Source organism: Pelophylax lessonae (assembly GCF_965119305.1).
Source record: "Pelophylax lessonae genome assembly, chromosome: 3".
Lineage (NCBI taxonomy): Eukaryota > Metazoa > Chordata > Amphibia > Anura > Ranidae > Pelophylax > Pelophylax lessonae.
In genome coordinates, this window is record NC_138770.1 from 303,364,847 (window position 1) to 303,385,573 (window position 20,727).

A 20,727-nucleotide genomic window follows, 5' to 3' on the forward strand; every position below is an offset into this window, starting at 1 on the left:
GCCAGGTCAAAGGAGTTCTCTAGCGTGGAAGTTCTTCAGACAATGTGCTGATTAAAGGACACGAGTGGTTTGCACGCTGTGCAATCAGAGCCTGAAGCGAGGCATAAACCTTCTCAACCTGAGCACAACCTGCATGATCAGGCATCTAAGTGCAAAGTGCGATCAGGCATCTCGAGCTGCAGTGGAGTAGACACCTTCAAAACCAAGAAAGGTCTCTGGCTCCTCCTGCTTCCTCTTCTGCTGCAGTCTCGGACTCTTCATCCACCTCTGTAGTGATACCGGTGTTCCGTGAGAATTGCCTACCCGTGATAAAAACCTACCCCTCGTCACTTCCGGTACTCGGCACTGTATGGAATGCAGCGGGTACATTAAAACAGCTGGGCTGCAATACAAATCATCTCCGCTCCTGTCCCGGTCACTTCCCTGATCTCGGATAGTAAATATAAAAGCGGCAGCGGCTGTATGAAAAGATAAATCACGGAGCCGAAAGCCGCTTTTATATTTACTTGCCGAGAGCAGGGAAGTGACCGGGACAGGAGCGGAGATGATTCGTATTGCCGCACAGCTGTTTTATGTAAGCGCCGCGTCGGTAGGTTTTTCTCACGGTACACCGTGATCGTTTCATACTAGTGCGCATGCGCACTAGTAAGCTCCTCTGTTCTTCCATCACGTATCCGGGGCTCTGAGCATGCGCACTGCTGCGCTGCTCAGCTCTTTCTGGCCGGAAGTGACGAGGGGTAGGTAATTCTCACGGGGTAGGTAATTCTCACGGAACACCGGCACCTGCCACCCCGCAAACAGAGGATCTGTCAGCAACACCACCACCTGGGTCACCAACCATCTCCACAATGTCCCGTGGAAGCGTTCAGCTTTCCATCTCCCAAACACTTCAAAGGAAGAGGAAGTACCCCCCTACCCACCCGCGATCCCTGGCCCTGAATGCCAGAATTTCAAATTCTTGGCCTTTGAAATGCTGTCATTCCGTCTGGTGGAGATGCACAGTTGTAAAAGCCTTATGTCGGTGGCTGTCCCACAGTACGTCGTGCCCAGCCGCCACTACTTTTCCAGGCAAGCCATCCCTTCCCTGCACAACCAAGAGGGGGAAAAAATCAGGTGTGCACTGCGCAACGCCATCTGTGGCAAGGTCCACCTAACTAACGATACGTGGACCAGTAAGCACGGTCAGGGGCGTTATATCTCCCTAACGGCACACTGGGTAAATGCAGTGGCGGCTGGGCCTGAGGCAGATAGCAATTTGGCGCATGTCCTTCCACCACAGAGAATTGCAGGGCGCTTCAGTTTGCCTCCTGTTCCTAACTCCTCCTACTCCGCTTCCTCATCCTCTACCGCCTCCTCATCCGGTCAGCGCAACACCTTCACCACCAACTTCAGCACAGCCAGTGGTAAATGACAGCAGGCAGTTTTAAAACTTGCCTGTTTGGGGGAAAAACTACACACCGCGCAGGAGTTGTGGAGGAGCATGAAACAGCAGACCGATGAGTGGTTGCTTATTGTAAAAGGTAACTGATGCTAAAAAACGTCAACCACCCGCCCGGCGTTAAAATATATATATAAATCAGTGTAAGGTATAAAGAAATAAATATATCTACTCAAATCATGAATAAATAGTAAATAAAATCATGTAGATAAAATCATGTAAAACATGTCACTCTGTGCATCCTTTTAATGCACTAGCTGCCACTGTAAACGTAAAACTTGCAAAATCAAATGTATAATAATAGCCCAATCTGTGCGTCTCAGTTCGTTATATCATACATTCAGCGGCGCTTCAGCACACACAATGTATGTGTGCAAGTATATTAGTCAGTTCCTGCAGTGCTTCAGAGCCTGCAATTGCAAACTAGTCCCAACTCCACAGGATGAGCAAGCACAGCCAGCAAAAAGATTTCTCCTCTGATGTTCAGCACCAGTGATTGTACACACAGTATCACTAATCCTTCACCATACCGACTGTGCACCCCTATGAAGTGGCCACTCACCAAATTGCCCTTGAAATATCGCCTTTATGCCTAAGCTGCATGAGCCCTTGCTTCTGGTCGGTCTGTCGTCTCTTGAGCACGTCCAGATCCTATCCGTCCACCAGGGGTCACTATCAGGCTGTATATCTCCTCAGTGCAATTTGTAAGCAAACGACATGAAGCAAGAGAGTAGTGTAATACTGTTTCGACTTTATTAATTAAATAAAACTTCCCTCCCCTTCAGCGTATATGCTTACATTTCAATCACCCTTTGCACGCATATCATAGACACAGAGGCTTTGAAAGGTACCGCCGCTCGCCGACCGCGAGCTAGTCCCTGCTGTGGATTACAGCGCTCCTGCGGCTAACAGGCGAGATCCAGAACAACAGCGGTATCCTCCCTTCGTCTCCTCAGCAGCAGCGTACGTGCATCCTGACCGGTTTCGTCTGGTAGACTTCAACAGAGGACTAACGTGCGCTGCTGCAATCAAGATTAATGTATGCAGCCGGAGGACCTCCCTCCCATCATGATTGGTTTACACCACTGATGGGTTCAAACACCTCTTCATTGCCATTACCTGGCCTGAAGGAAATTCAATATGGACATACCATAGAATCATTTTCTAAATACCGGAAAAACAAGATTAATCGATACAAAACAAAGTTTAATACCGCTATTAACTCTCTTATTACCGCAACCAGTATCTGAAAGGGTATTCCCCGGGTTTGAATCACACAGAACCCCAGTTTTTTTCAGATTGGCCATCTATGCCCGATCTGAGCATGTATGTTCAAAATTTCCAAACCTATCGATTTGTAAAAATTGGTCATGGAGTTCTTTCTACCCCTAATTCTACATGCCATCTTGCCCTATCCGGATGCATACATCTTAAGTACTACTAATATTTAAAACGGTTATGCTAAAATCGATATAACCAAAATTTGACACAAAAATAAACCTACAGCACCTGGTTTTCCCAGGTGGTCTCCCATACAGGTACTAACCAGGCCCGACCCTGCTTAGCTTCTGAGATCAGATGAGATCGGGCATGTTCAGGGTGATGTGGCCATAGGTAAAACGTAAAGTGCATTCTAATGGTGAAACCATCATGTATGACCACTGTCCTCAAGCTGTCATACTTATTACATAATTAGCACATGTCATGTAATTTCTGATATGTTTTAAAACCAGTAAATGTCAAATCTTAAATAAATCATTTCATAAATAGTAGATACATAATAAATAAATACATTATATTTATGAGTGGTTGCTGCCAGCGAGCCTCAAGCCCGGCCTGGTGGTGTGCCATAACGGGCGAAATCTCATAACAGCTCTGGGCCTAGCCGGTTTGACGCACATCCCTTGCCTGGCGCATGTGCTGAATTTGGTGGTGCAGAGGTTCCTTAAAAATTACCCCGATATGTCAGAGCTGCTGCAGAAAGTGCGGGCCGTCTGTGCGCACTTTCGGCGTTCTCACCCTGCTGCTGCTCGCCTGTCAGCGCTGCAGCAAAACTTCAGCCTTCCCACTCACCGCCTCATAAGTGACGTGCCCACAAGGTAGAACTCCACCTTGCACATGCTGGAAAGACTGTGCGAGCAGCAGCAGGCTATAGTGGAGTTTCAGCTGCAGCACGCACGCGCGAGTCGCTCTGCAGAACAGCACCACTTCACCACCAATAACTGGGCCTCCATGCGAGACCTGTGTGCCTGGTTGCGCTGTTTTGAGTACTCCACCAACATGGCCAGTGCCGATGACGCCGTTGTCAGCTTAACTATCCCACTTCTATGCCTCCTTGAAAAAACGATTCGGGCGATAAAGGAAGAGGATGTGGCACAGGAGGAGGAGGAAGAGGGATCATTTCCAAGGCTTTCAGGGCAGTCATTCACAAGTGGCTCCGAGGGTGGGTTCCTGCACCCACAAACGCCAGGTACACAATTGTCCAGCAGGGGCACAGTTCTGGAGGATGAGGAGGATGAGGAGGAGGAGATGGAGGAGGAGATGGAACCATGTTCACAGCAGGGTGGCACCCAGGCCAGCTCATGGCCATCACTGGTGCGTGGCTGGGGGGATACAGAGGACACAGACGATACACCTTCCACAGAGGGCAGCCTTTTGTTGCCTCTGAGCAGCCTGGCACACATGTCTCCACAACGACCGCTGAGTTGCCCACATTCTAACTTGTGCTGATTACTGGGTGGCCACATTAAGGACAATGTACCGTCCTTAATTCACTCACTGGAGCGTGATCGCAAGATGCGCGAGTACAAGCGCACGCTGGTAGACGCGATGCTGCTGGCATTCCCACCTGACAGCGGGGCCACAGTGGAAGCACAAGGCCAAGGCAGAGGAGGAGGAGGAAGAGGTCGCCAACGCAACCAGGGCACCGCCAGCACCTCAGAAGGTAGGGTTAGCATGGCTGAAATGTGGAAAAGCTTTGTCAGCACACCACAACAAACAGCAGCACCAGCAGCTCATATGGAACGTCTTAGCAGGAGGCAGCATTTCACCAACATGGTGGAGCAGTATGTGTGCACACGCCTACATGTAGTGAATGACGGGTCTGCCCCCTTCAACTTCTGGGTCTCAAAATTGGGCACATGGCCCGAGCTTGCCCTTTACGCCTTGGAGGTGCTGGCGTGCCCTGCAGCCAGTGTATTATCTGAACGTGTATTAAGCACGGCTGGGGGCGTTATCACAGACAAGCGCAGCCGCCTGTCCAGAGACAATGTGGACAAGCTCACATTCATTAAAATGAACCAGGCATGGATCCCACAGGACTTGTCCGTACCTTGTGCAGAATAGAGATGGATACCAGCCTTACCCAGCCATTGTTATATTTTTGATCTTTCTCACTCTTTTGGGGTGTACCCTAATTTAAAATGACTAAAAAAAAGCAGTGTTGGCTACCTTGTCCCCCTCCACCACCGCTTCCACCTACACCGCCACATCCACCACCACCTCAACCTCCCTCCTAATCCATATGGGCCTCGTCCTTCACAACTGAAGAAAATTGTTTTATTTTTCTGTTTTTTTTTGTTGTTTTAAGTTATTTCCCTATCCACATTTGTTTGCAGAGCACTTGCCATGCTCTTAACTACATTTTGCTGCCATTTGCAGCAATCTAGCCCTTTCCATTGGTTTTTTTAGAGCCATTTTAGTGCCTGAAAGTTCGGGTCCCCATTGACTTCAATGGGGTTCGGTGTCCGGGTCAAGTTCGGAAAAAGTCCGGGTCACGGACCCGGACTTTTTTTTCAAGTTCGGCCGGACCCACCGAACATGGACATCCAGGTGTCCGCTCAACTCTAGTTAGAACCAAGGGACGGTGATTGGAGGTGACTCAGAAAGGGGGGGAGTACCTGCACCTGTTCTCTGAGCTATATTCATGTATATATATTCCTGCTGCTGGGGTACTGCCTGTACATCTGTATTGGAAATTTCCCAAAAAGCCAGGTGTGTCAGAGTGTGTAATGCTATTTGAAGAGTCGTGGGCACATCAACCAACTCCTTCAGGGGGTAAGCACTACACAGAAAAAAAATAGTAAGCTCGTTTTCAGAGATCAGAGGTGAATGGCTAGACTTGTTCAAGCTTACACAAACTCCATAACTGCTCAGATAACTATAATTTATAACAAGGGTGTGCAGAAAAGAATCTCTGCATTTACAAACTGTAAGACCTTCAAGAAGATGGGACCTTATCTGATTGACAGACTTTACAGGTCGTCCATTCACGGTCAAAAGTGCAACCTGAAAGTCATATAGGTAGTGGAATAATGCCTCTGTTTTAGAATAAAACATATAGAGACAACACACAACCTGTTCTGTATTGGTCGCCCAGCAACAGCATGAAAAAAAAAAAAAAAAGAAGAATCTCATTGAAGCCACAACATTCCAGGAACGCCTTTGTATTTTTGGATTTGTTACTGCTGCAGCTTGTTGTACCACACACAGAGGAAGTTTAAAACTTACACTGACTATCCTAAGAGTACATTAAAGTGACCTTGCTGAATGCTTACCAGTCTGTGAGCAGAGCTTTGACAACAGCCTTGTGTCAATTAGAAGACATGAGAAGAATTACTGAAAACTAGCCGTAATAATACTGTAGGCAATTAGAAAATAAATTTGTAGGCAGGTGCAGTCTACTTTCTACACTGCAGAGGGCGCTTAACCACAGTGGCATTGCAGTGGGAGAGGAAGTTGAGAGGAACATGGTTCCTCTAAAGTTTCCTGGGTCACTGGGGAAGCAATCGGATTGGATGCTGCCACCCCGTGTGACTCTAGCAGCCATCTTTGATTAGACAGAGCCCTTTTAAAGCCCTGGCTCCCAGGCTTGGTGTGCATTTCGCATGTGGGAAGTGTAGGGACAGGTCCCCTGTCTGACAGGGACAGTGATTAGCAGCAAGGATAGGTTCCAGACGAGGGGAAAGAATAGGGACTCACCATAATTCTTGAAAACCTCTGCATTTGGGTATGGACCGACCAGGCCACATTTTGCTCCTCAAGACAGAAGCTGTCAGCACATCTTAAACCTGCTCCGCTACACATCACTGTTATATGTTCCCGAAAGGGTGCCTTCTGGCCGGGTTTTTGTGAATTACTGAATTCTGCATTAATACAAGTTCTGTTATCTGCAACAGGATTCCCACTGCACTACGTTTGCACTCAGTGGTGGCTGGTGCTCCATGGGCCGGGGGGGCATCAGACGGACCGCAACATGCACCCCCCGACCACACCAGGACGCGCGCCATACATCACCCCCCCGGACCACAGCAGGACCCCTCCCGGCTCACTCACCCTGCCAGGACACGACATCTGGACAAGTGTGGTGGCAAATTCGGCTTCTTCCCTTCTCGGTCTTCAGCATCTCCTCCCTCCTCCTTCATGCCCAATGGCATAGCTTCAAATTTCGGCAAATTGGGAAATTGGTCTCACGACCCGCTTCTTGATTGGCCAGGAGGAGGATCCATGTGACAATAGCGAATTTCCATTCGCTATTGTAACACAACTGAGTGGGCTCTGCTCCCCGAGTCCACCCTTTTTTTTTGCCTATTATAACCTCTGGCTCTAATCACGCGGCTAAAAAACAAAAAAACAAAAGCCCCATTGAACTCCATTTGTCTGGCGCCCATGGGGGGCCGGATGCATGGATGGGGGGGCGGCGCCCCTGCGCCCCCAATACACCAGCCGCCACTGGTTGCACTTCCTTACTAATTATGATTACATATAGATTTGCTGGAGAGCAACCCACAATGCACTCTGTCTCTGACACATGATGGTTTCAGTGCTACAGTCCAGTCTGGCTCCAGTGCACCCCCTTCCTTAACACAGCAATACAGTGATCCTTTTAATATTTCTTCAACAATCCCTGCTTCAGTGGTACCTTTGAAGGTACTACCTCATTTCGGGGGTTATGCCTTGCCCACTTCATCAGGACTGAAAAATGATGCAATCATTTTTCAGCCCTATTTTATACAACTATAATATTCGTCCATATGCAAGTTTATTTTCATTTTATTTTAATTTAAAACCAGATAAATCCACTGCATTGTAGGAGGCACTACCTTTCATTAGGGCTGAAAAATTATACAGAATACAATGGTTGTATCATATTCAGCCCTAATGAAAGGTAAAGCCCCCACAATGCAGTGGCTTTATCTGATTTTAAATTTAAATAAATTTGCATCTGGACTAACAATACTGTTGCTTCAGATCTAGATTCACTTAGGCCGGTCATACATGGTTTGAATCAATAATGGAAAGGCTGAACATACCAAGTTGATCTATCGATCAACTTGGGTACAACCAGCCTGCTGGATTCTCTTGGAATTTTCGCCGCTAGTGGCTGCCATAGCCGTTATGGTGTTATGGTCAGATGAGACTAAAATTTAATTATTTGGCCTCAATACTAAACGATATGTCTGGTGGAAATTAATCTAAATAACACCATTCCTACAGTAAAGCATGGAGGTGGTAATATCCTGTTATGGGGGTAATTCCCAGCAGCAAGGACTGGAGTACTTGTCAGGATAGAAAGAAAAATGGATGGGGAAAAATACCATTACATTCTTGACGAAAATCAGCTGCTCTCTGCCAGAAAGTTGTCAATGGGAAGAAGGTTTACCTTCCAACATGAAATAACCCAAAGCACACAGCAAAAATGACCACACAGTGGTCGGAGCAGAAAAGGTGAATGTCCTTGCATGGCCTAGTCAGAGCCCAGACTTAAACCCCATTAAAAATCTGTGGAATGACTTGAAGACTGCAGTCCACAAATGCTCACCATCAAATTTAACTGAACTTGGCAGTTCTGCAAAGAATAGTGGGCAAAAATTGCAAAGTTTAGATGTGCAAAGGTAGTAGAGACAAATACCAGCAGACTTGAGGCTGTAATTAAAGTAAAAGGTGGCTCAACAAAATACTGACATAAGGGGGTGATCCCTTTTCCAACACAGTGATTCTGTTTTTTATTTTTATTTATTTATTTATTTTTTTAAATGACATACTGCTTTGATATCTTTCACTTGGATGTTATGAGTTACACTAGTAAATACAGCTGGATAAAACAAAAACTGTATCCGTCTTCATTTCCGACTGCAAAGCAACAAAATGTGATTATTTGTAAAGGGGGGTGGGTGATTCTTTTTTTTTTTTTTTTTTACCGTTAGTTAGGCATTTTGTGATTTGGTTTGGGTTCACTTATATCTTCAGATTTGCTGTATTTCCTGTTTGCTGGTGTTTGGATCTGTTTTGGTTTTACTGTAAATAAATCTTCGTTTAGGTATATATGGTCTGGTCTCAGTTTCCTAAGTGCAGCAATGCACAGCTGGTCTTTCTTGCTGATGATTCCTGACACATAGGAAACAAGTTAAAGAGTGCTGTCCAGGCCCACTCTATTCAAATACAACTTCTCCAGTGTGTTTGAATCATTGTCATGTGTAAGGATGTATTCTTGTACAATTGTAGAGGTTGTTATATGTTGTGTTAAGAGGAACAATTGTAAGTGTTCATTCTACTTATGATCAGGTGCATTGTGTCCCCAGGTGTCTGAGTGCTTTTCTTGCTTTATAGATGAACATGTAAAAGCATCTGACATAGAGACAATTGTTCTTTGACGTGACAATCCATATTCATGGGTGTTCAGCTAAGAGCTGGACACTGCATACTCCTTAAGAGCCCATTCACATTGAGGCGACACGACTTCGGGGTGCGACCTGTGAAGTCGCGTGCACTGCTGTGCACTGCGACTTCGGCGCGACTTGCAGAGACTTCACATAATGGAAGTCTATGCAAGTCGCTTCGAGGTCGCCCCAAAGTAGTACAGGACCCTTTTTCTAAGTCGGAGCGACTTGTGTCGCTCCTATTAGAACGGGTCCTGTACTACTCAATGGACTGCGACATACCACGACTTGTCAGGCTGACAAGTCGCCTGACAAGTCGCGCTAATGTGAATGGGCTCTAAAGTGATTGTAAAGTCTTGTTTTTTTAAAGAGAAAAATAACAAACATGTTATACTTATTTGCTCTGTTGCAGTGGTTTTGCACAGGGCAGTTTGGATCCCCCTCTTCTTGGGTCCCTCTTTGCAGCTCCTGGCCCCTCCCTTCAGTCAAGTGCCCCCACAGCAAGCTGCTTGCTATGGGGGAACCCGAGCCGAGCTGCAGTTCCATCTGTCCATTCAGACACGGAGCTGCCATTCGGCCCCTCTCTCTCTCGATTGGTTGACTGACTTTGTTTGACAGCCGCGGGAGCCAATGGCCCCGCTGCTGTGTCTCAGCCAATCAGGAGGGAGAGTCCCAGATGGCGAAGGGATTTGGGGATATCGCTGGACAAAGATGGGGTTCAGGTAAGTATTATGGGGTGCTGGGGAGGCTGCTACGCACAGAAGGCTTTTTAACTTAATGCATAGAATGCATTTAGGTAAAAAACCTTCTGAGTTTTCAACTCCTTTTCAACTCCAGTGTTCAGATGAGCATCCATGAGGGGCAATAAATGCAGCCACCGCAGTAAGCAGTTGTGTGTCCAGATGATAACACTCACAATCCACGAGTGTTGGGCAGTAGTATACAAGAAAATTCAACCACAGCATAATAAACATGTGACTATGAATTTTAATAGCATTAATGACACTTAATAGAAATACTCCACTCAAATGTAATTAGAGGGCATTAAAGTGAGACAAATGTAATAATATTATACAATCCCAAATCCTACTCATACCCTATTACACTGATATCAAATGTTTATACTTGTCATCTCTGCTGTCAGCCCTTCTTCCACTTCATCAGAAGACTTCCCATAGGCTTAAACGGTACTCAGCAATATCTAAGGCAGAAGACGGGGGAAGACTGATGATAAAGACGCTCATTTACAGTCCAACACTACCTCTATCCAGTCAGCCTTTAAGAAGAGATTTCCTCTCTAGTAGGGATGCTTAGATTTGCTAGTTCAGCAGTTTTAATTCTCTTGAATATTTGTTTGTAGGTCTGTTTACTACTGTGGGCAGCTTAGGAATCCAAGCAGTCATGATTCATGAGTTGTAGGATCTTCTCAGACAAATTTGTATGCATGTATTCAGGAGAAGCAAAAAAAATTCCCAGTTCGCTGATTTGCCTTCTTTTAAGACCGATTTGCACATCATTACTCTCTAGAGGAATATACATTACAAAGCTTCATCCTCCTTAGATCTGCTGTATTAGTCACATGCACGTTCACATGTGTCTGCAGTATTCATTTTCAAACGTCTTCAATCTAGCAAAAGATGTATACAAAGGGGTTTATTTACTAAAGCTGGAGAGTGCAAAATCAGGCTCACTTCTGCATAGAAATCTACCAGGTTTCAGGTTTTATTTCCAAAGTTTAAAGCGGTTGTATCCTCAAAAAAACCCCCCAAAAAACGAACCATGCAGGACAAAGGCATAATGAGCTAGTATACATCGCATACTAGCTCATTATGAAATACTTACCTTAGAATGAAGCTCCAAAATGGTCGCCCGGACCCGCTGAGGCAGCCGACATCTTCCCTCGGCGTCTCTTTCGGGTTCGGCGGCTCCAGCGATGTGAGTGGCCGGAGCCGCGATAACGTCACTCCCGCGCATGCGCACGGGAGTTCACTTTCTGCCAAGGAGCTCTGAAGGTCCGCCGGACCTTTAGAGCGCATGCGCTGCTGGTGTCAGCGACTGCATGCAGGGTGAATATCTCCTAAACCGTGCAGGTTTAGGAGATATTAATTTTACCTACGGGTAAGCCTTATTATAGGCTTACCTGTAGGTAAAAGTTAAAAAGTGGAGTATACTACCGCTTTAATTGAACAAGCTGAGATTAGATGCTGATTGGTTTCTATGCCAAAGTGAACATGATTTTGCCCTCTCCAGCTTTAGTAAATAAACCCCAAAGTGTTTATTGTTTAATGTAAAAAGTTGTCATAATGGGGTTTATTTGCTAAAGCTAGAGAGCGGCAACATTTGTCACAGTTCTGCCAATCAGCTTCCAGGTTGTATTGCTAAAACCTAAAGTGTAACTCCACTTTTGTTGAGAAAAAAATATTCCCCTCTGGGTGATCGGTGTACATTGCAAGGATAATAACACCCTTTGTTGCAGATTCCTACCTTTTGTTATTCTGAAGAAATCACTGATTGTTCCTCTGTGCCTCTGGGCCACTCTGTGCGGAGTCGGTCTAATGGAAGTGGTTTCAAAATTATCAATAAGCTGCGCAGCTGCAGTTTCCTGCCTTTTTTTATTCTGAAGAAATCCCTGTGTGTTTGTCTAAGTCCTTGTAAGAAAGTGAGTCTAATGGGAGTGGTTTCATAATTATCAACCAGCTGTGCAGCTGCAGAGCACTAAAGAGGAAATGTGCTGGGCCTGCATCCCTTTAGACATGTTCCTATTGGGAGTATCTCACCAAAAATGACATTTTTGTTGCAGGGGATGCCAGAAATCTGACTTGTATCTTAGGCAGACTGCAGGAAAATTGGTAAACCAATCACACAAGCAGGAAATTATGTTTCTGGGGTGTGGTCAGTATGCATTCTGTGTACAGAACAACTCCAGGTAGCCATATTGGATTGCATTTTCAGAAAATTACGGTGGGTGGGGATTGCATAAAAAAAAAGGTAATTTTTAATAACATTCAATTACAATATGACTTGTGTCGCAATTGTATACGCTACATTATATTTTCTTTATTTTTTTCCCCACGGAAGTGGAGTTACCCTTTCATTAAACAAGCTGAGGTTAGAAGCTGGTTGGTTTCTCTGCACAATTATGACTAATTGTGCCCAATCTAGCTTTAGTAAATAATGTCAGTGACCCAGGGAGAAACATATATGTTAGGTGTGAGAAAATCATTTTTCCTCCTTGATAGAGTAGTTGGTAGAGAAAGCCTATCCCTTTAAATCAGATCTAAATCCGTCTTGAGGACCCAAAGAGATGCGATAGCTTACTATTGTCTCATAGGAACTCTATAGCCATTAAAATGTTGTCTTTATTCAAAAATATCATATTCTGCATTTTTTCTAGAGTTTTGCTGAATTTTGATGTATTCTTAGTTGCTTTCCCTGTAAGGGACGTAATGCTTATCCTATTTAGAAAATAGAACACAACTGTTGTCTGAACATCTGGTGATAATAGGATATTCATGAGGCTGAAGCTGGTATCTGCATGGATAATGCCGACATACTAAAGGTAGATGCTGAACAGTATGAACAGCTTTTATCCAATTTTCAGGAAAAAAGCTACAAGTACAGGGCCAGCAAAGCCAGCAGTATGTGCGATGACAAACTCACACCTGTTACCTACTTCCTCTGCACGCTGTGTCACCTGTAGCCTGTCCCACCTAGAATAGAGAACACGTACTGTACGTGACACCTAGCTAATTAAATCATAGCCACTTATTAAAAATGTACACAATACATTGCATGAAGAAAGGGAATTTTAACTCAGGACTTTATATTTACTGAGTCATTAACAGCTCACTAAAGGTAAATAGCAGATAAAAGGCCCCTAATGGAAAATGAAATTACAAGGCTGACTAATTCTTGCAAGGAAACAAATTTAACCTCCTAAATGCTGTTGAATGTTTGTGTAGGGAGCAGTGGTCCGGGTTAAATCTAAAGTGGAAGTTAACTGAAAATGTAAAAAAATTGCAGTTTCAAGTAGGTCCTTTTTTTATTATTTTTTTTAAAAGGAGAGACATAGCATGTCTCTGCAATATAACCAAGCTACCTGCCTGTTCGCATTCTTCTTTAACCACTTTTATACTGCGGCAGGCAGCCGCTCCTGCGCAAACCACCGTAGGTATACATCGGTCGCACGCAGGCAGCTAGGTGGCTCATCGGTCGATCGCTCATTAGCGGGGAAGCCAAAGCACGGGTCAGGCGCCTCCGATTGCTGCCTGACACCTGCGATCGTTCCCTGCTGAGAGAGAAGAACGGTCAGCTGTTGAAAACACAGCTGACCGTTCTTCTCCCTGGAATGATCATAGAGCTCCTGTGATACTTCTATATAGGATCGCAGGTCTCTATGATCATTTCACAAGCCACGCCCCTCCACAGTTAGAATCACTCCCCTAGGCTCACATTTAACCCCATTGATCACCCACAATGTTAACCCCTTCCCTGCCAGTGTCATTAGTACAGTACGTGCATATTTTTAGCACTGATTACTGTAGTAATGTCACTGGTCCCACCATAAGTGCCAAAAATGTCAGTTAGGGGTCCAATCTGTCCACCACAATTGTTGCAGTCCTGCTAAAAATTGCTGATCGCCGCCATTACAATTGAAAATATAAATAAATAAAAATTACATAAATCTTTCCCCTAGTTTGTAGACGCAATAACTTTTGCGCAAACCAATCAATATACACTTATTGGGATTTTTTTTTTCAAAAAATATAAAGCAGAATATAAATTGGCCTAAAATGATGAAAAACATGTATTTTTTTTTTATTGGGAATGGTATATAGCAGAATGTAAAAAATATTATTATTTTTTTTTTCAGAATTGTCGCACTATTTTTGTTTATAGCGCAAAAATAAAAATCACAGAGGTGATCAAATACCACCAAAAGAAAGTTCTATTTGTGGGGAAAAAAAGGACATCAATTTTACTTGGGTACAGCATTGCACAACTGTGCAATCGTCAGTTAAAGCAATGCAGTGCCGTATCGCAAAAAATGACCTGGTCAATAGGGGGAATACCTTCCGGTCTAGAAGTGGTTAAAGTAGAGATGGATTGTTGACATGGACCACAAATGCCCAGTTGCCCATCATGGTTACACAGCCATACCATTTCACCAAATTCCAAATTCTAGTGACTTAAGTTCCTTTAAGGTTGAGGTGTATTACTAACAAGAAAGAGTCAACTACAGACATAATTATTCTACTGGGAATTTTTTTTACAGTTAGTTCCCTGTCATGAAAGTGGAACTTTAGTCAGAAAATGAGGTCCTGCTAGATTATTTCAGGTTGGGCTCTTTTGCAGGTATAGCTATGTAAAACATTAAAAATAGGTGCCTATATTTTTTAAAATCCAGTAATACCCCGCCTCACCCTCCTATGCACATGCTCAGTTGCTCTCTATTTTTAGGCACTGTGCTGAAAATCAGAGCCACTAGAGACTGATCTGCTGGCAGTCTAAATATTTACTGCTGCTCAGTGGCTCTGGGGTTCCGTAAAGTGGCAGCCTCCAGCAAAAAGGAACAATACTGGAGGCAATTTACAGCACATACTAATTTTGGTAGCATATTAAACGTGGAATGTATGATCTTTGCTACAGAACATTATTTTTTATCAAGTTGTTATGGGTAAAGTTCCCCTCTAACCCACTTTAATTTACCTTGAATTAAATTCTATAAAATCTATTTTTAATTTCCTTGTGTTTATTTTTTTTTCCAATACATTTTGTTAGGTTTATCAAGAAGAAACAGTACAATCAGAAACAGTCACAAGAATTGATAACAGGTTCAGTTTTACAATGGTACTTCCAATGGAGGATAATTACAATAACTATGTCAACAAAACTCAAGTCCACACATTTAGTAAGCATAAAAAAAGGACTTCATCTTGGCAAAATATTTGGCGGTTCAGGTCCCATCTGTCGGACATCCTTATGGGATCTATCTGTGTCTGAAGATAGGAAAAGACCCCTGCAGGACAGAAGGTGAACCTTGTGTTTATTTTTATACAAATTATAGCTGACTGCTTGTAGCAACTCAATTTGCTTACACCAAACAATACAAGTCAGACCCACTTCATTAATAAGTTGTAGACTGTAGCAAAACACAGATATAGAATTATCTATGGATATCTGTTTGATTTAGATATTGATTTTCACATAGAATACCTATTTTTAAAGCGGCATGGCTAATATGTACTGCAAGTAGAGCACAAATGTAGATGAGGGGGGAAGGGCACTTGCCAATCTTCAATCATTAAGGAATACAAAAAAATTGCACATTGAATATTGACAGGAGGGCTCACTTGCATGTCCTTAGCTTAATCACATGACGTGATCTGCCACTTGCAAGTGAAATAATGTATTAGTAAGCTTCTGACATGTGCCGTGCAGAACTCTCCATGATCACTTATCAGACTTCTGGTTTGTAAGTGGGTGTGATGTATATAGATAGATAGATAGATAGATAGATAGATAGATAGATAGATAGATAGATAGATAGATAGATAGATAGATAGATAGATAGATAGATAGATAGATAGATAGATAGATAGATAGATAGATAGATAGATAGATAGATAGATAGATAGATAGATAGATAGATAGATAGATAGATAGAAAAGGTTTGAAGATAGATAGATAGATAGATAGATAGATAGATAGATAGATAGATAGATAGATAGATAGATAGATAGATAGATAGATAGATAGATAGATAGATAGATAGATAGATAGATAGATAGATAGATAGATAGATAGATAGATAGATAGATAGATAGATAGATAGATAGATAGATAGATAGATAGATAGATAGATAGAAAAGGTTTGAAGATAGATAGATAGATAGATAGATAGATAGATAGATAGATAGATAGATAGATAGATAGATAGATAGATAGATAGATAGATAGATAGATAGATAGATAGATAGATAGATAGATAGATAGATAGATAGATAGATAGATAGATAGATAGATAGATAGATAGATAGATAGATAGATAGATCTATAAATACCACATTTGCAAGTTAAATGTTTCTTAACAATAGCTAGTCCAGCTACATCAAGTTTATTGAACCACCTTTCAAATTTATGGAGTGCACTGAAGTTGCCCATGAAAAATGGAGAATATGCAACCACAGAGCACTCCATAAACTTGAAAGGTGGTTCATAAACTTAATGTAGCCTAGCCACTTTATGCTGGTACAGGGAAGAGGGTAGGGGGGAGAGAGGTGTGTAGGAAGACACAGCTGGTTCCACTTATCTTGAGGGAACAATGATTGGGACCGAGGGATTAATTTATTAAAACTGGAGAGTGCAAAATCTGGTGCAGCTGTGCATGGTAGCCAATCAGCTTCTAACTTCAGCTTGTTCAATTAATCTTTCATAATAAAACCTGGAAGCTGATTGGTTTCTAAGCACTGTAAGTGCCGGTTCACACTAACGCGGCACGGCTTCGGGGGCGACCTGTGAAGTCGCGTGCACCGCAACTTCGGCGAGACTTGCATGGACTTCATATAATAAATGTCAATGCAAGTCGCTCCGATGTCGCCCCGAAGTAGTACAGGAAATACTTTCTAAGTCGGAGCGACTTGAGTCGCTCCTATTAGAACGGTTCCCGTAGCAGTGCATAGACCGTGACTTATCAGGCTGACCAGTTGCCTGACAAGTTGTGGTAGTGTGAATGGGCACTTAGCATGACCACCGTTTTAGTAAATCAACCATAGATTTTCTAAACTGATTGATATGCCCCAGAAAGATGTCAGGCAGCAGGTGTTTGATATGAAATTGTCGCCCAATCCTGCCCAATCCTGCCAAGTGTCATTTCATAACTGTGGACTGCTTAACTAAAAATTATTCCAGGCATTCCATTAAGCTTCTAAACTTTGATAATAGCTCTGTTTTCTTGATTTATGTACCAATTCAACACACATAAGAAACCTTTACAAATCAATGACACTGGCTATATTATTCTAAAATGTTTTTTTCAGATTGGTAATTGGTAATTATTCTGTTCTTTGTACATGCCTGCATGACTCTAGGCTATTTCTAAACCACAGTGAGTAAAAGCAACAAAGTTCTCAAAATAGTCAGCAAAGCTGACGAAAAAATAAGTCAACCTTTGGTGGATATTTACTGTTGGTAGCGAAATAAATATTCATGTTGCCATCGATGATCTGCATTTGCAAAATAAAAAGAGAAAAAAAAAAAAAAATGAACGGAAATGACACACACTTGATTTATAGACATGGAACACAGGGCGGTGACTCTGGCACATATCAGGTTAAATGATCTTGGAGAACATAGAAACCAATTATGTTTCAATTATGCTGAAAGCTTATGTAAACAGTATAACAATAAAATAGCAGAAAAAATATAGAAACCTCTTAAAATTCCTTCTCTTGTTGGTGGCTTTAGTGATTTATCTACTTTGGGGTAATGATGCGTAAAAGTGGTGGTTATCTCAGGAAAGAGAAGGGGAGGAGGGGGCTCTTCCTTCACTGACGTCATATAGAGAATTTAAAAGGGGGCTAAAGAGATCCCAGGAGCAGAAGCAGAAGAAACAGTCACGACAGCTTCATTCCTGCTCTGTTTCCACAGTCAGCTGAGAGAACTTATTGAAGAGATGCAGTCCTGTCGAGTTCAGTGTGCCCTGACCCTACTCTCATTAGCTCTGGCTATCAACTCAATCTCAGCTGCACCTACAGACCCACGACTACGCCAGTTCCTGCAAAAATCTCTGGCAGCAGCAGGAAAACAGGTATGTAACCTCCTAAATTTACATTTTCTGTGCAACCTGCAGAAACACTGACAGGGATAGGGATTTTTTTTTACTTGAAGATTTGTTAACTCATATAGAGGATACAAGGTTCCTTGCTCTATAATATTCAGGTAAGAATTTCAGGGGCTGCTACAGAACTTGCAGCTTAGCCTTAAAGAGTTCAAAATTGTATGTGTTGCATATTGTTTATCCCAGACCAACCTGAATCCAAATTGTTGATTTATGTACAGCAATGTTGCACTAGCTTGGCTGGGCATCAGTGGTGAGCTATCCGAGGTGCTGAATGCTCCACAGGATTTTGTACTGAATTTGCACAGGCTGTGGGGTTATATAGAAAAACTGAAGAAAACTAACCTGGAGCAGTTGCATATAATAGCCAAAATTATATTGGACAAGTAGCGTAGAAAATTAAAAATAAAACTCCATTTAATGAAATGGGCTGAAAATCTGTTTTTGCTTTCCTCCAATAGTCATCTAACAACCACGGTCATGAAACATAATATTTATTGCTACTTTAAATGATTGATAAATATATATAGATATATATATAGATATAGATATATAGATATGTGTGTACATATACATATATATATATATATATATATACATATATTTTTTTATTATATATTTATATATATATATATATATATATATATATATATATATATATATATATACATACATATATATAATAATAATAAAAAAAAAATATATATATATATATAAATAAATATATATATATATATATATATATATATATATATATATATATATATATATACACACACACATATATATATATATATATATATATATATATATATATATATATATATATATATATATATATATATTTATTTATTTATATATATATATATATATTTTTTTTTTATTATATATATATGTATGTATATATATATATATATATATAATAAAAAAATATATGTATATATATATATGTATATGTACACACATATCTATATATCTATATCTATATATATATATCTATATATATTTATCAATCATGTATATACATACACACACACATATATAATAGCATTTCAGTAAGAGTTGATTACACAGCTTTGACACTATGGATAATAACTTCTGTAACTGAAAAAGTGAAACATAGTTACTAAATGCTGTATTATATGCATTTCTCAACATGCTTCGCAGAGCATAAAGTTCAGCCTTGCAATAAAAGCTGTTTATTGCAGCATTTCATAAAAAGAACAAAGTAGTTTCAGAACTCCAGACACCTCCAAAGTTGAAGATGACAACCTGTCATTTATCCTTTTTATTGAGCATACATAAATCTTATGCTAGATATAACATTTGGCAGTATAATTATTTCTGATATGTCTGACATTTGATATTTGTGTGCTTTGTGATTAAATCCCTTACATGATTTTTTATAAAGCTGCTAAATGCAATTTAGAGTGCAAGGTATTGCCTGTTCATCTGACTTAAAAGCACAGCTGAAAAATTTTAGTAGCATTTCTAACTATTATGTGTAATTTTTCAGAGAATTGTTAATCTAAAAATTCTTCTTCTCTGTTTGCAGGAGCTGGCCAAATACTTCCTGGCAGAATTACTATCAGAGCCATCCCAGACAGACAATGAAGCTTTGGAATCTGATGACCTGCCCAGAGGTGCTGAACAAGACGAAGTCAGGTTGGAACTAGAACGGTCCGCAAACTCCAGTCCAGCTCTGGCCCCCAGAGAACGCAAAGCTGGCTGCAAGAACTTCTTCTGGAAAACATTCACATCTTGTTAGCCTTCAACAGCCTCCCTACCCTCTGGCCCTTTTATTTTCCTACTCCTTCAACCCTTAACAAAGCCTTGATCATACAAGCCGAAGACTGTAAATACCACACACAGTTATGGTGAATAAAACATGTTAATTTGGAGTTGTTTAATAAAACTTTTAGTTCAAACTGTAGATAATTTGCTTGGGTTGTGATTTTCTTTATGGTTTTCACAATATGCACTTTTCAATTCTTACAGATGTACTATTTTTTAATTATCTGTTGCAATAAAGCGTGTTTCAAGCTATGAATTTAACCTTTCGTCTTTGTCATTATTTTTTTAAAGTCATTTTAAAAAGAAGGTGTATCAGGACAGTAGACAAACACCATTCCCATATGTAGGTGTCTAATTTTCTCAGTATTGTACAAACAGAAAAGAGAATGTTGGGTTAACCTTCAGTTCTGGTGTACATATAAGCTTGGCTGTATAAGACCATTATCTAAGAAAAAAAGCAGCAATCAGCCCACATTGTTTAATGAGACTCAATGGTTTAATCCTCTTCATTGTTCATGACATGTAAAGGATAGCTGTACTTTCACTAGCAGTATATTTTAATAATGATTGCATAGCTCTCCTTACCTTGTGGCAAAGTTTCCTGCAGTGCAAAATGTCACATGCAATTCCACTACCTGTCTTGTAAGTCAACGAGCAGGACATCAGGCATCAAACACAATTCAGTAACAACAGAGAGATGCTCCTTTTTCCTCCCTCCCACATGTTCATCATCACACAAGCTCTACAGAGCGGAGATACATCTCCATACAGTCCGTGTGAGTGTTTTGTTGCATAGCCAGCCTCTTGTTCTGCACATTTCCTGTTCCAATTAGTAGAGGACTTTTATTTACAGAGAATAAAGGGAGAATGTTAGTATACCTTATATATCTGTACCAAAAATGCAGCCACTGATATCCAAGTCTATTTAATCAGAGGGGATATGGGTGATATCCCCCACTGCAAGAGTTAAATTCCTGTTTGGTCTAGGTTTTGCCAAA

General features: G+C 41.6%; 1 protein-coding gene across 1 annotated transcript; it reads left to right on the top strand.

Annotated features, from left to right (window-relative positions):
* Positions 1–17,709: 17,709 nt before the first annotated feature.
* On the top strand, positions 17,710–19,990 carry LOC309551498 (somatostatin-1). Its single transcript, XM_082252104.1, has 2 exons — positions 17,710–17,905; positions 19,491–19,990. Exons 1-2 carry the CDS (start codon positions 17,771–17,773, stop codon positions 19,701–19,703), a joined length of 348 nt encoding a protein of 115 aa, XP_082108230.1. The 5' UTR covers positions 17,710–17,770; the 3' UTR covers positions 19,704–19,990.
* Positions 19,991–20,727: the final 737 nt, after the last annotated feature.

Coding starts and splice junctions, on each gene's coding strand:
- LOC309551498 (XM_082252104.1), top strand. CDS start 17,771: ATGCAGTCCTGTCGAGTTCAGTGTGCCCTGACCCTACTCTCATTAGCT. Junction 17,906..19,490: donor TGGCAGCAGCAGGAAAACAG/GTATGTAACCTC, acceptor CTCTGTTTGCAG/GAGCTGGCCAAATACTTCCT.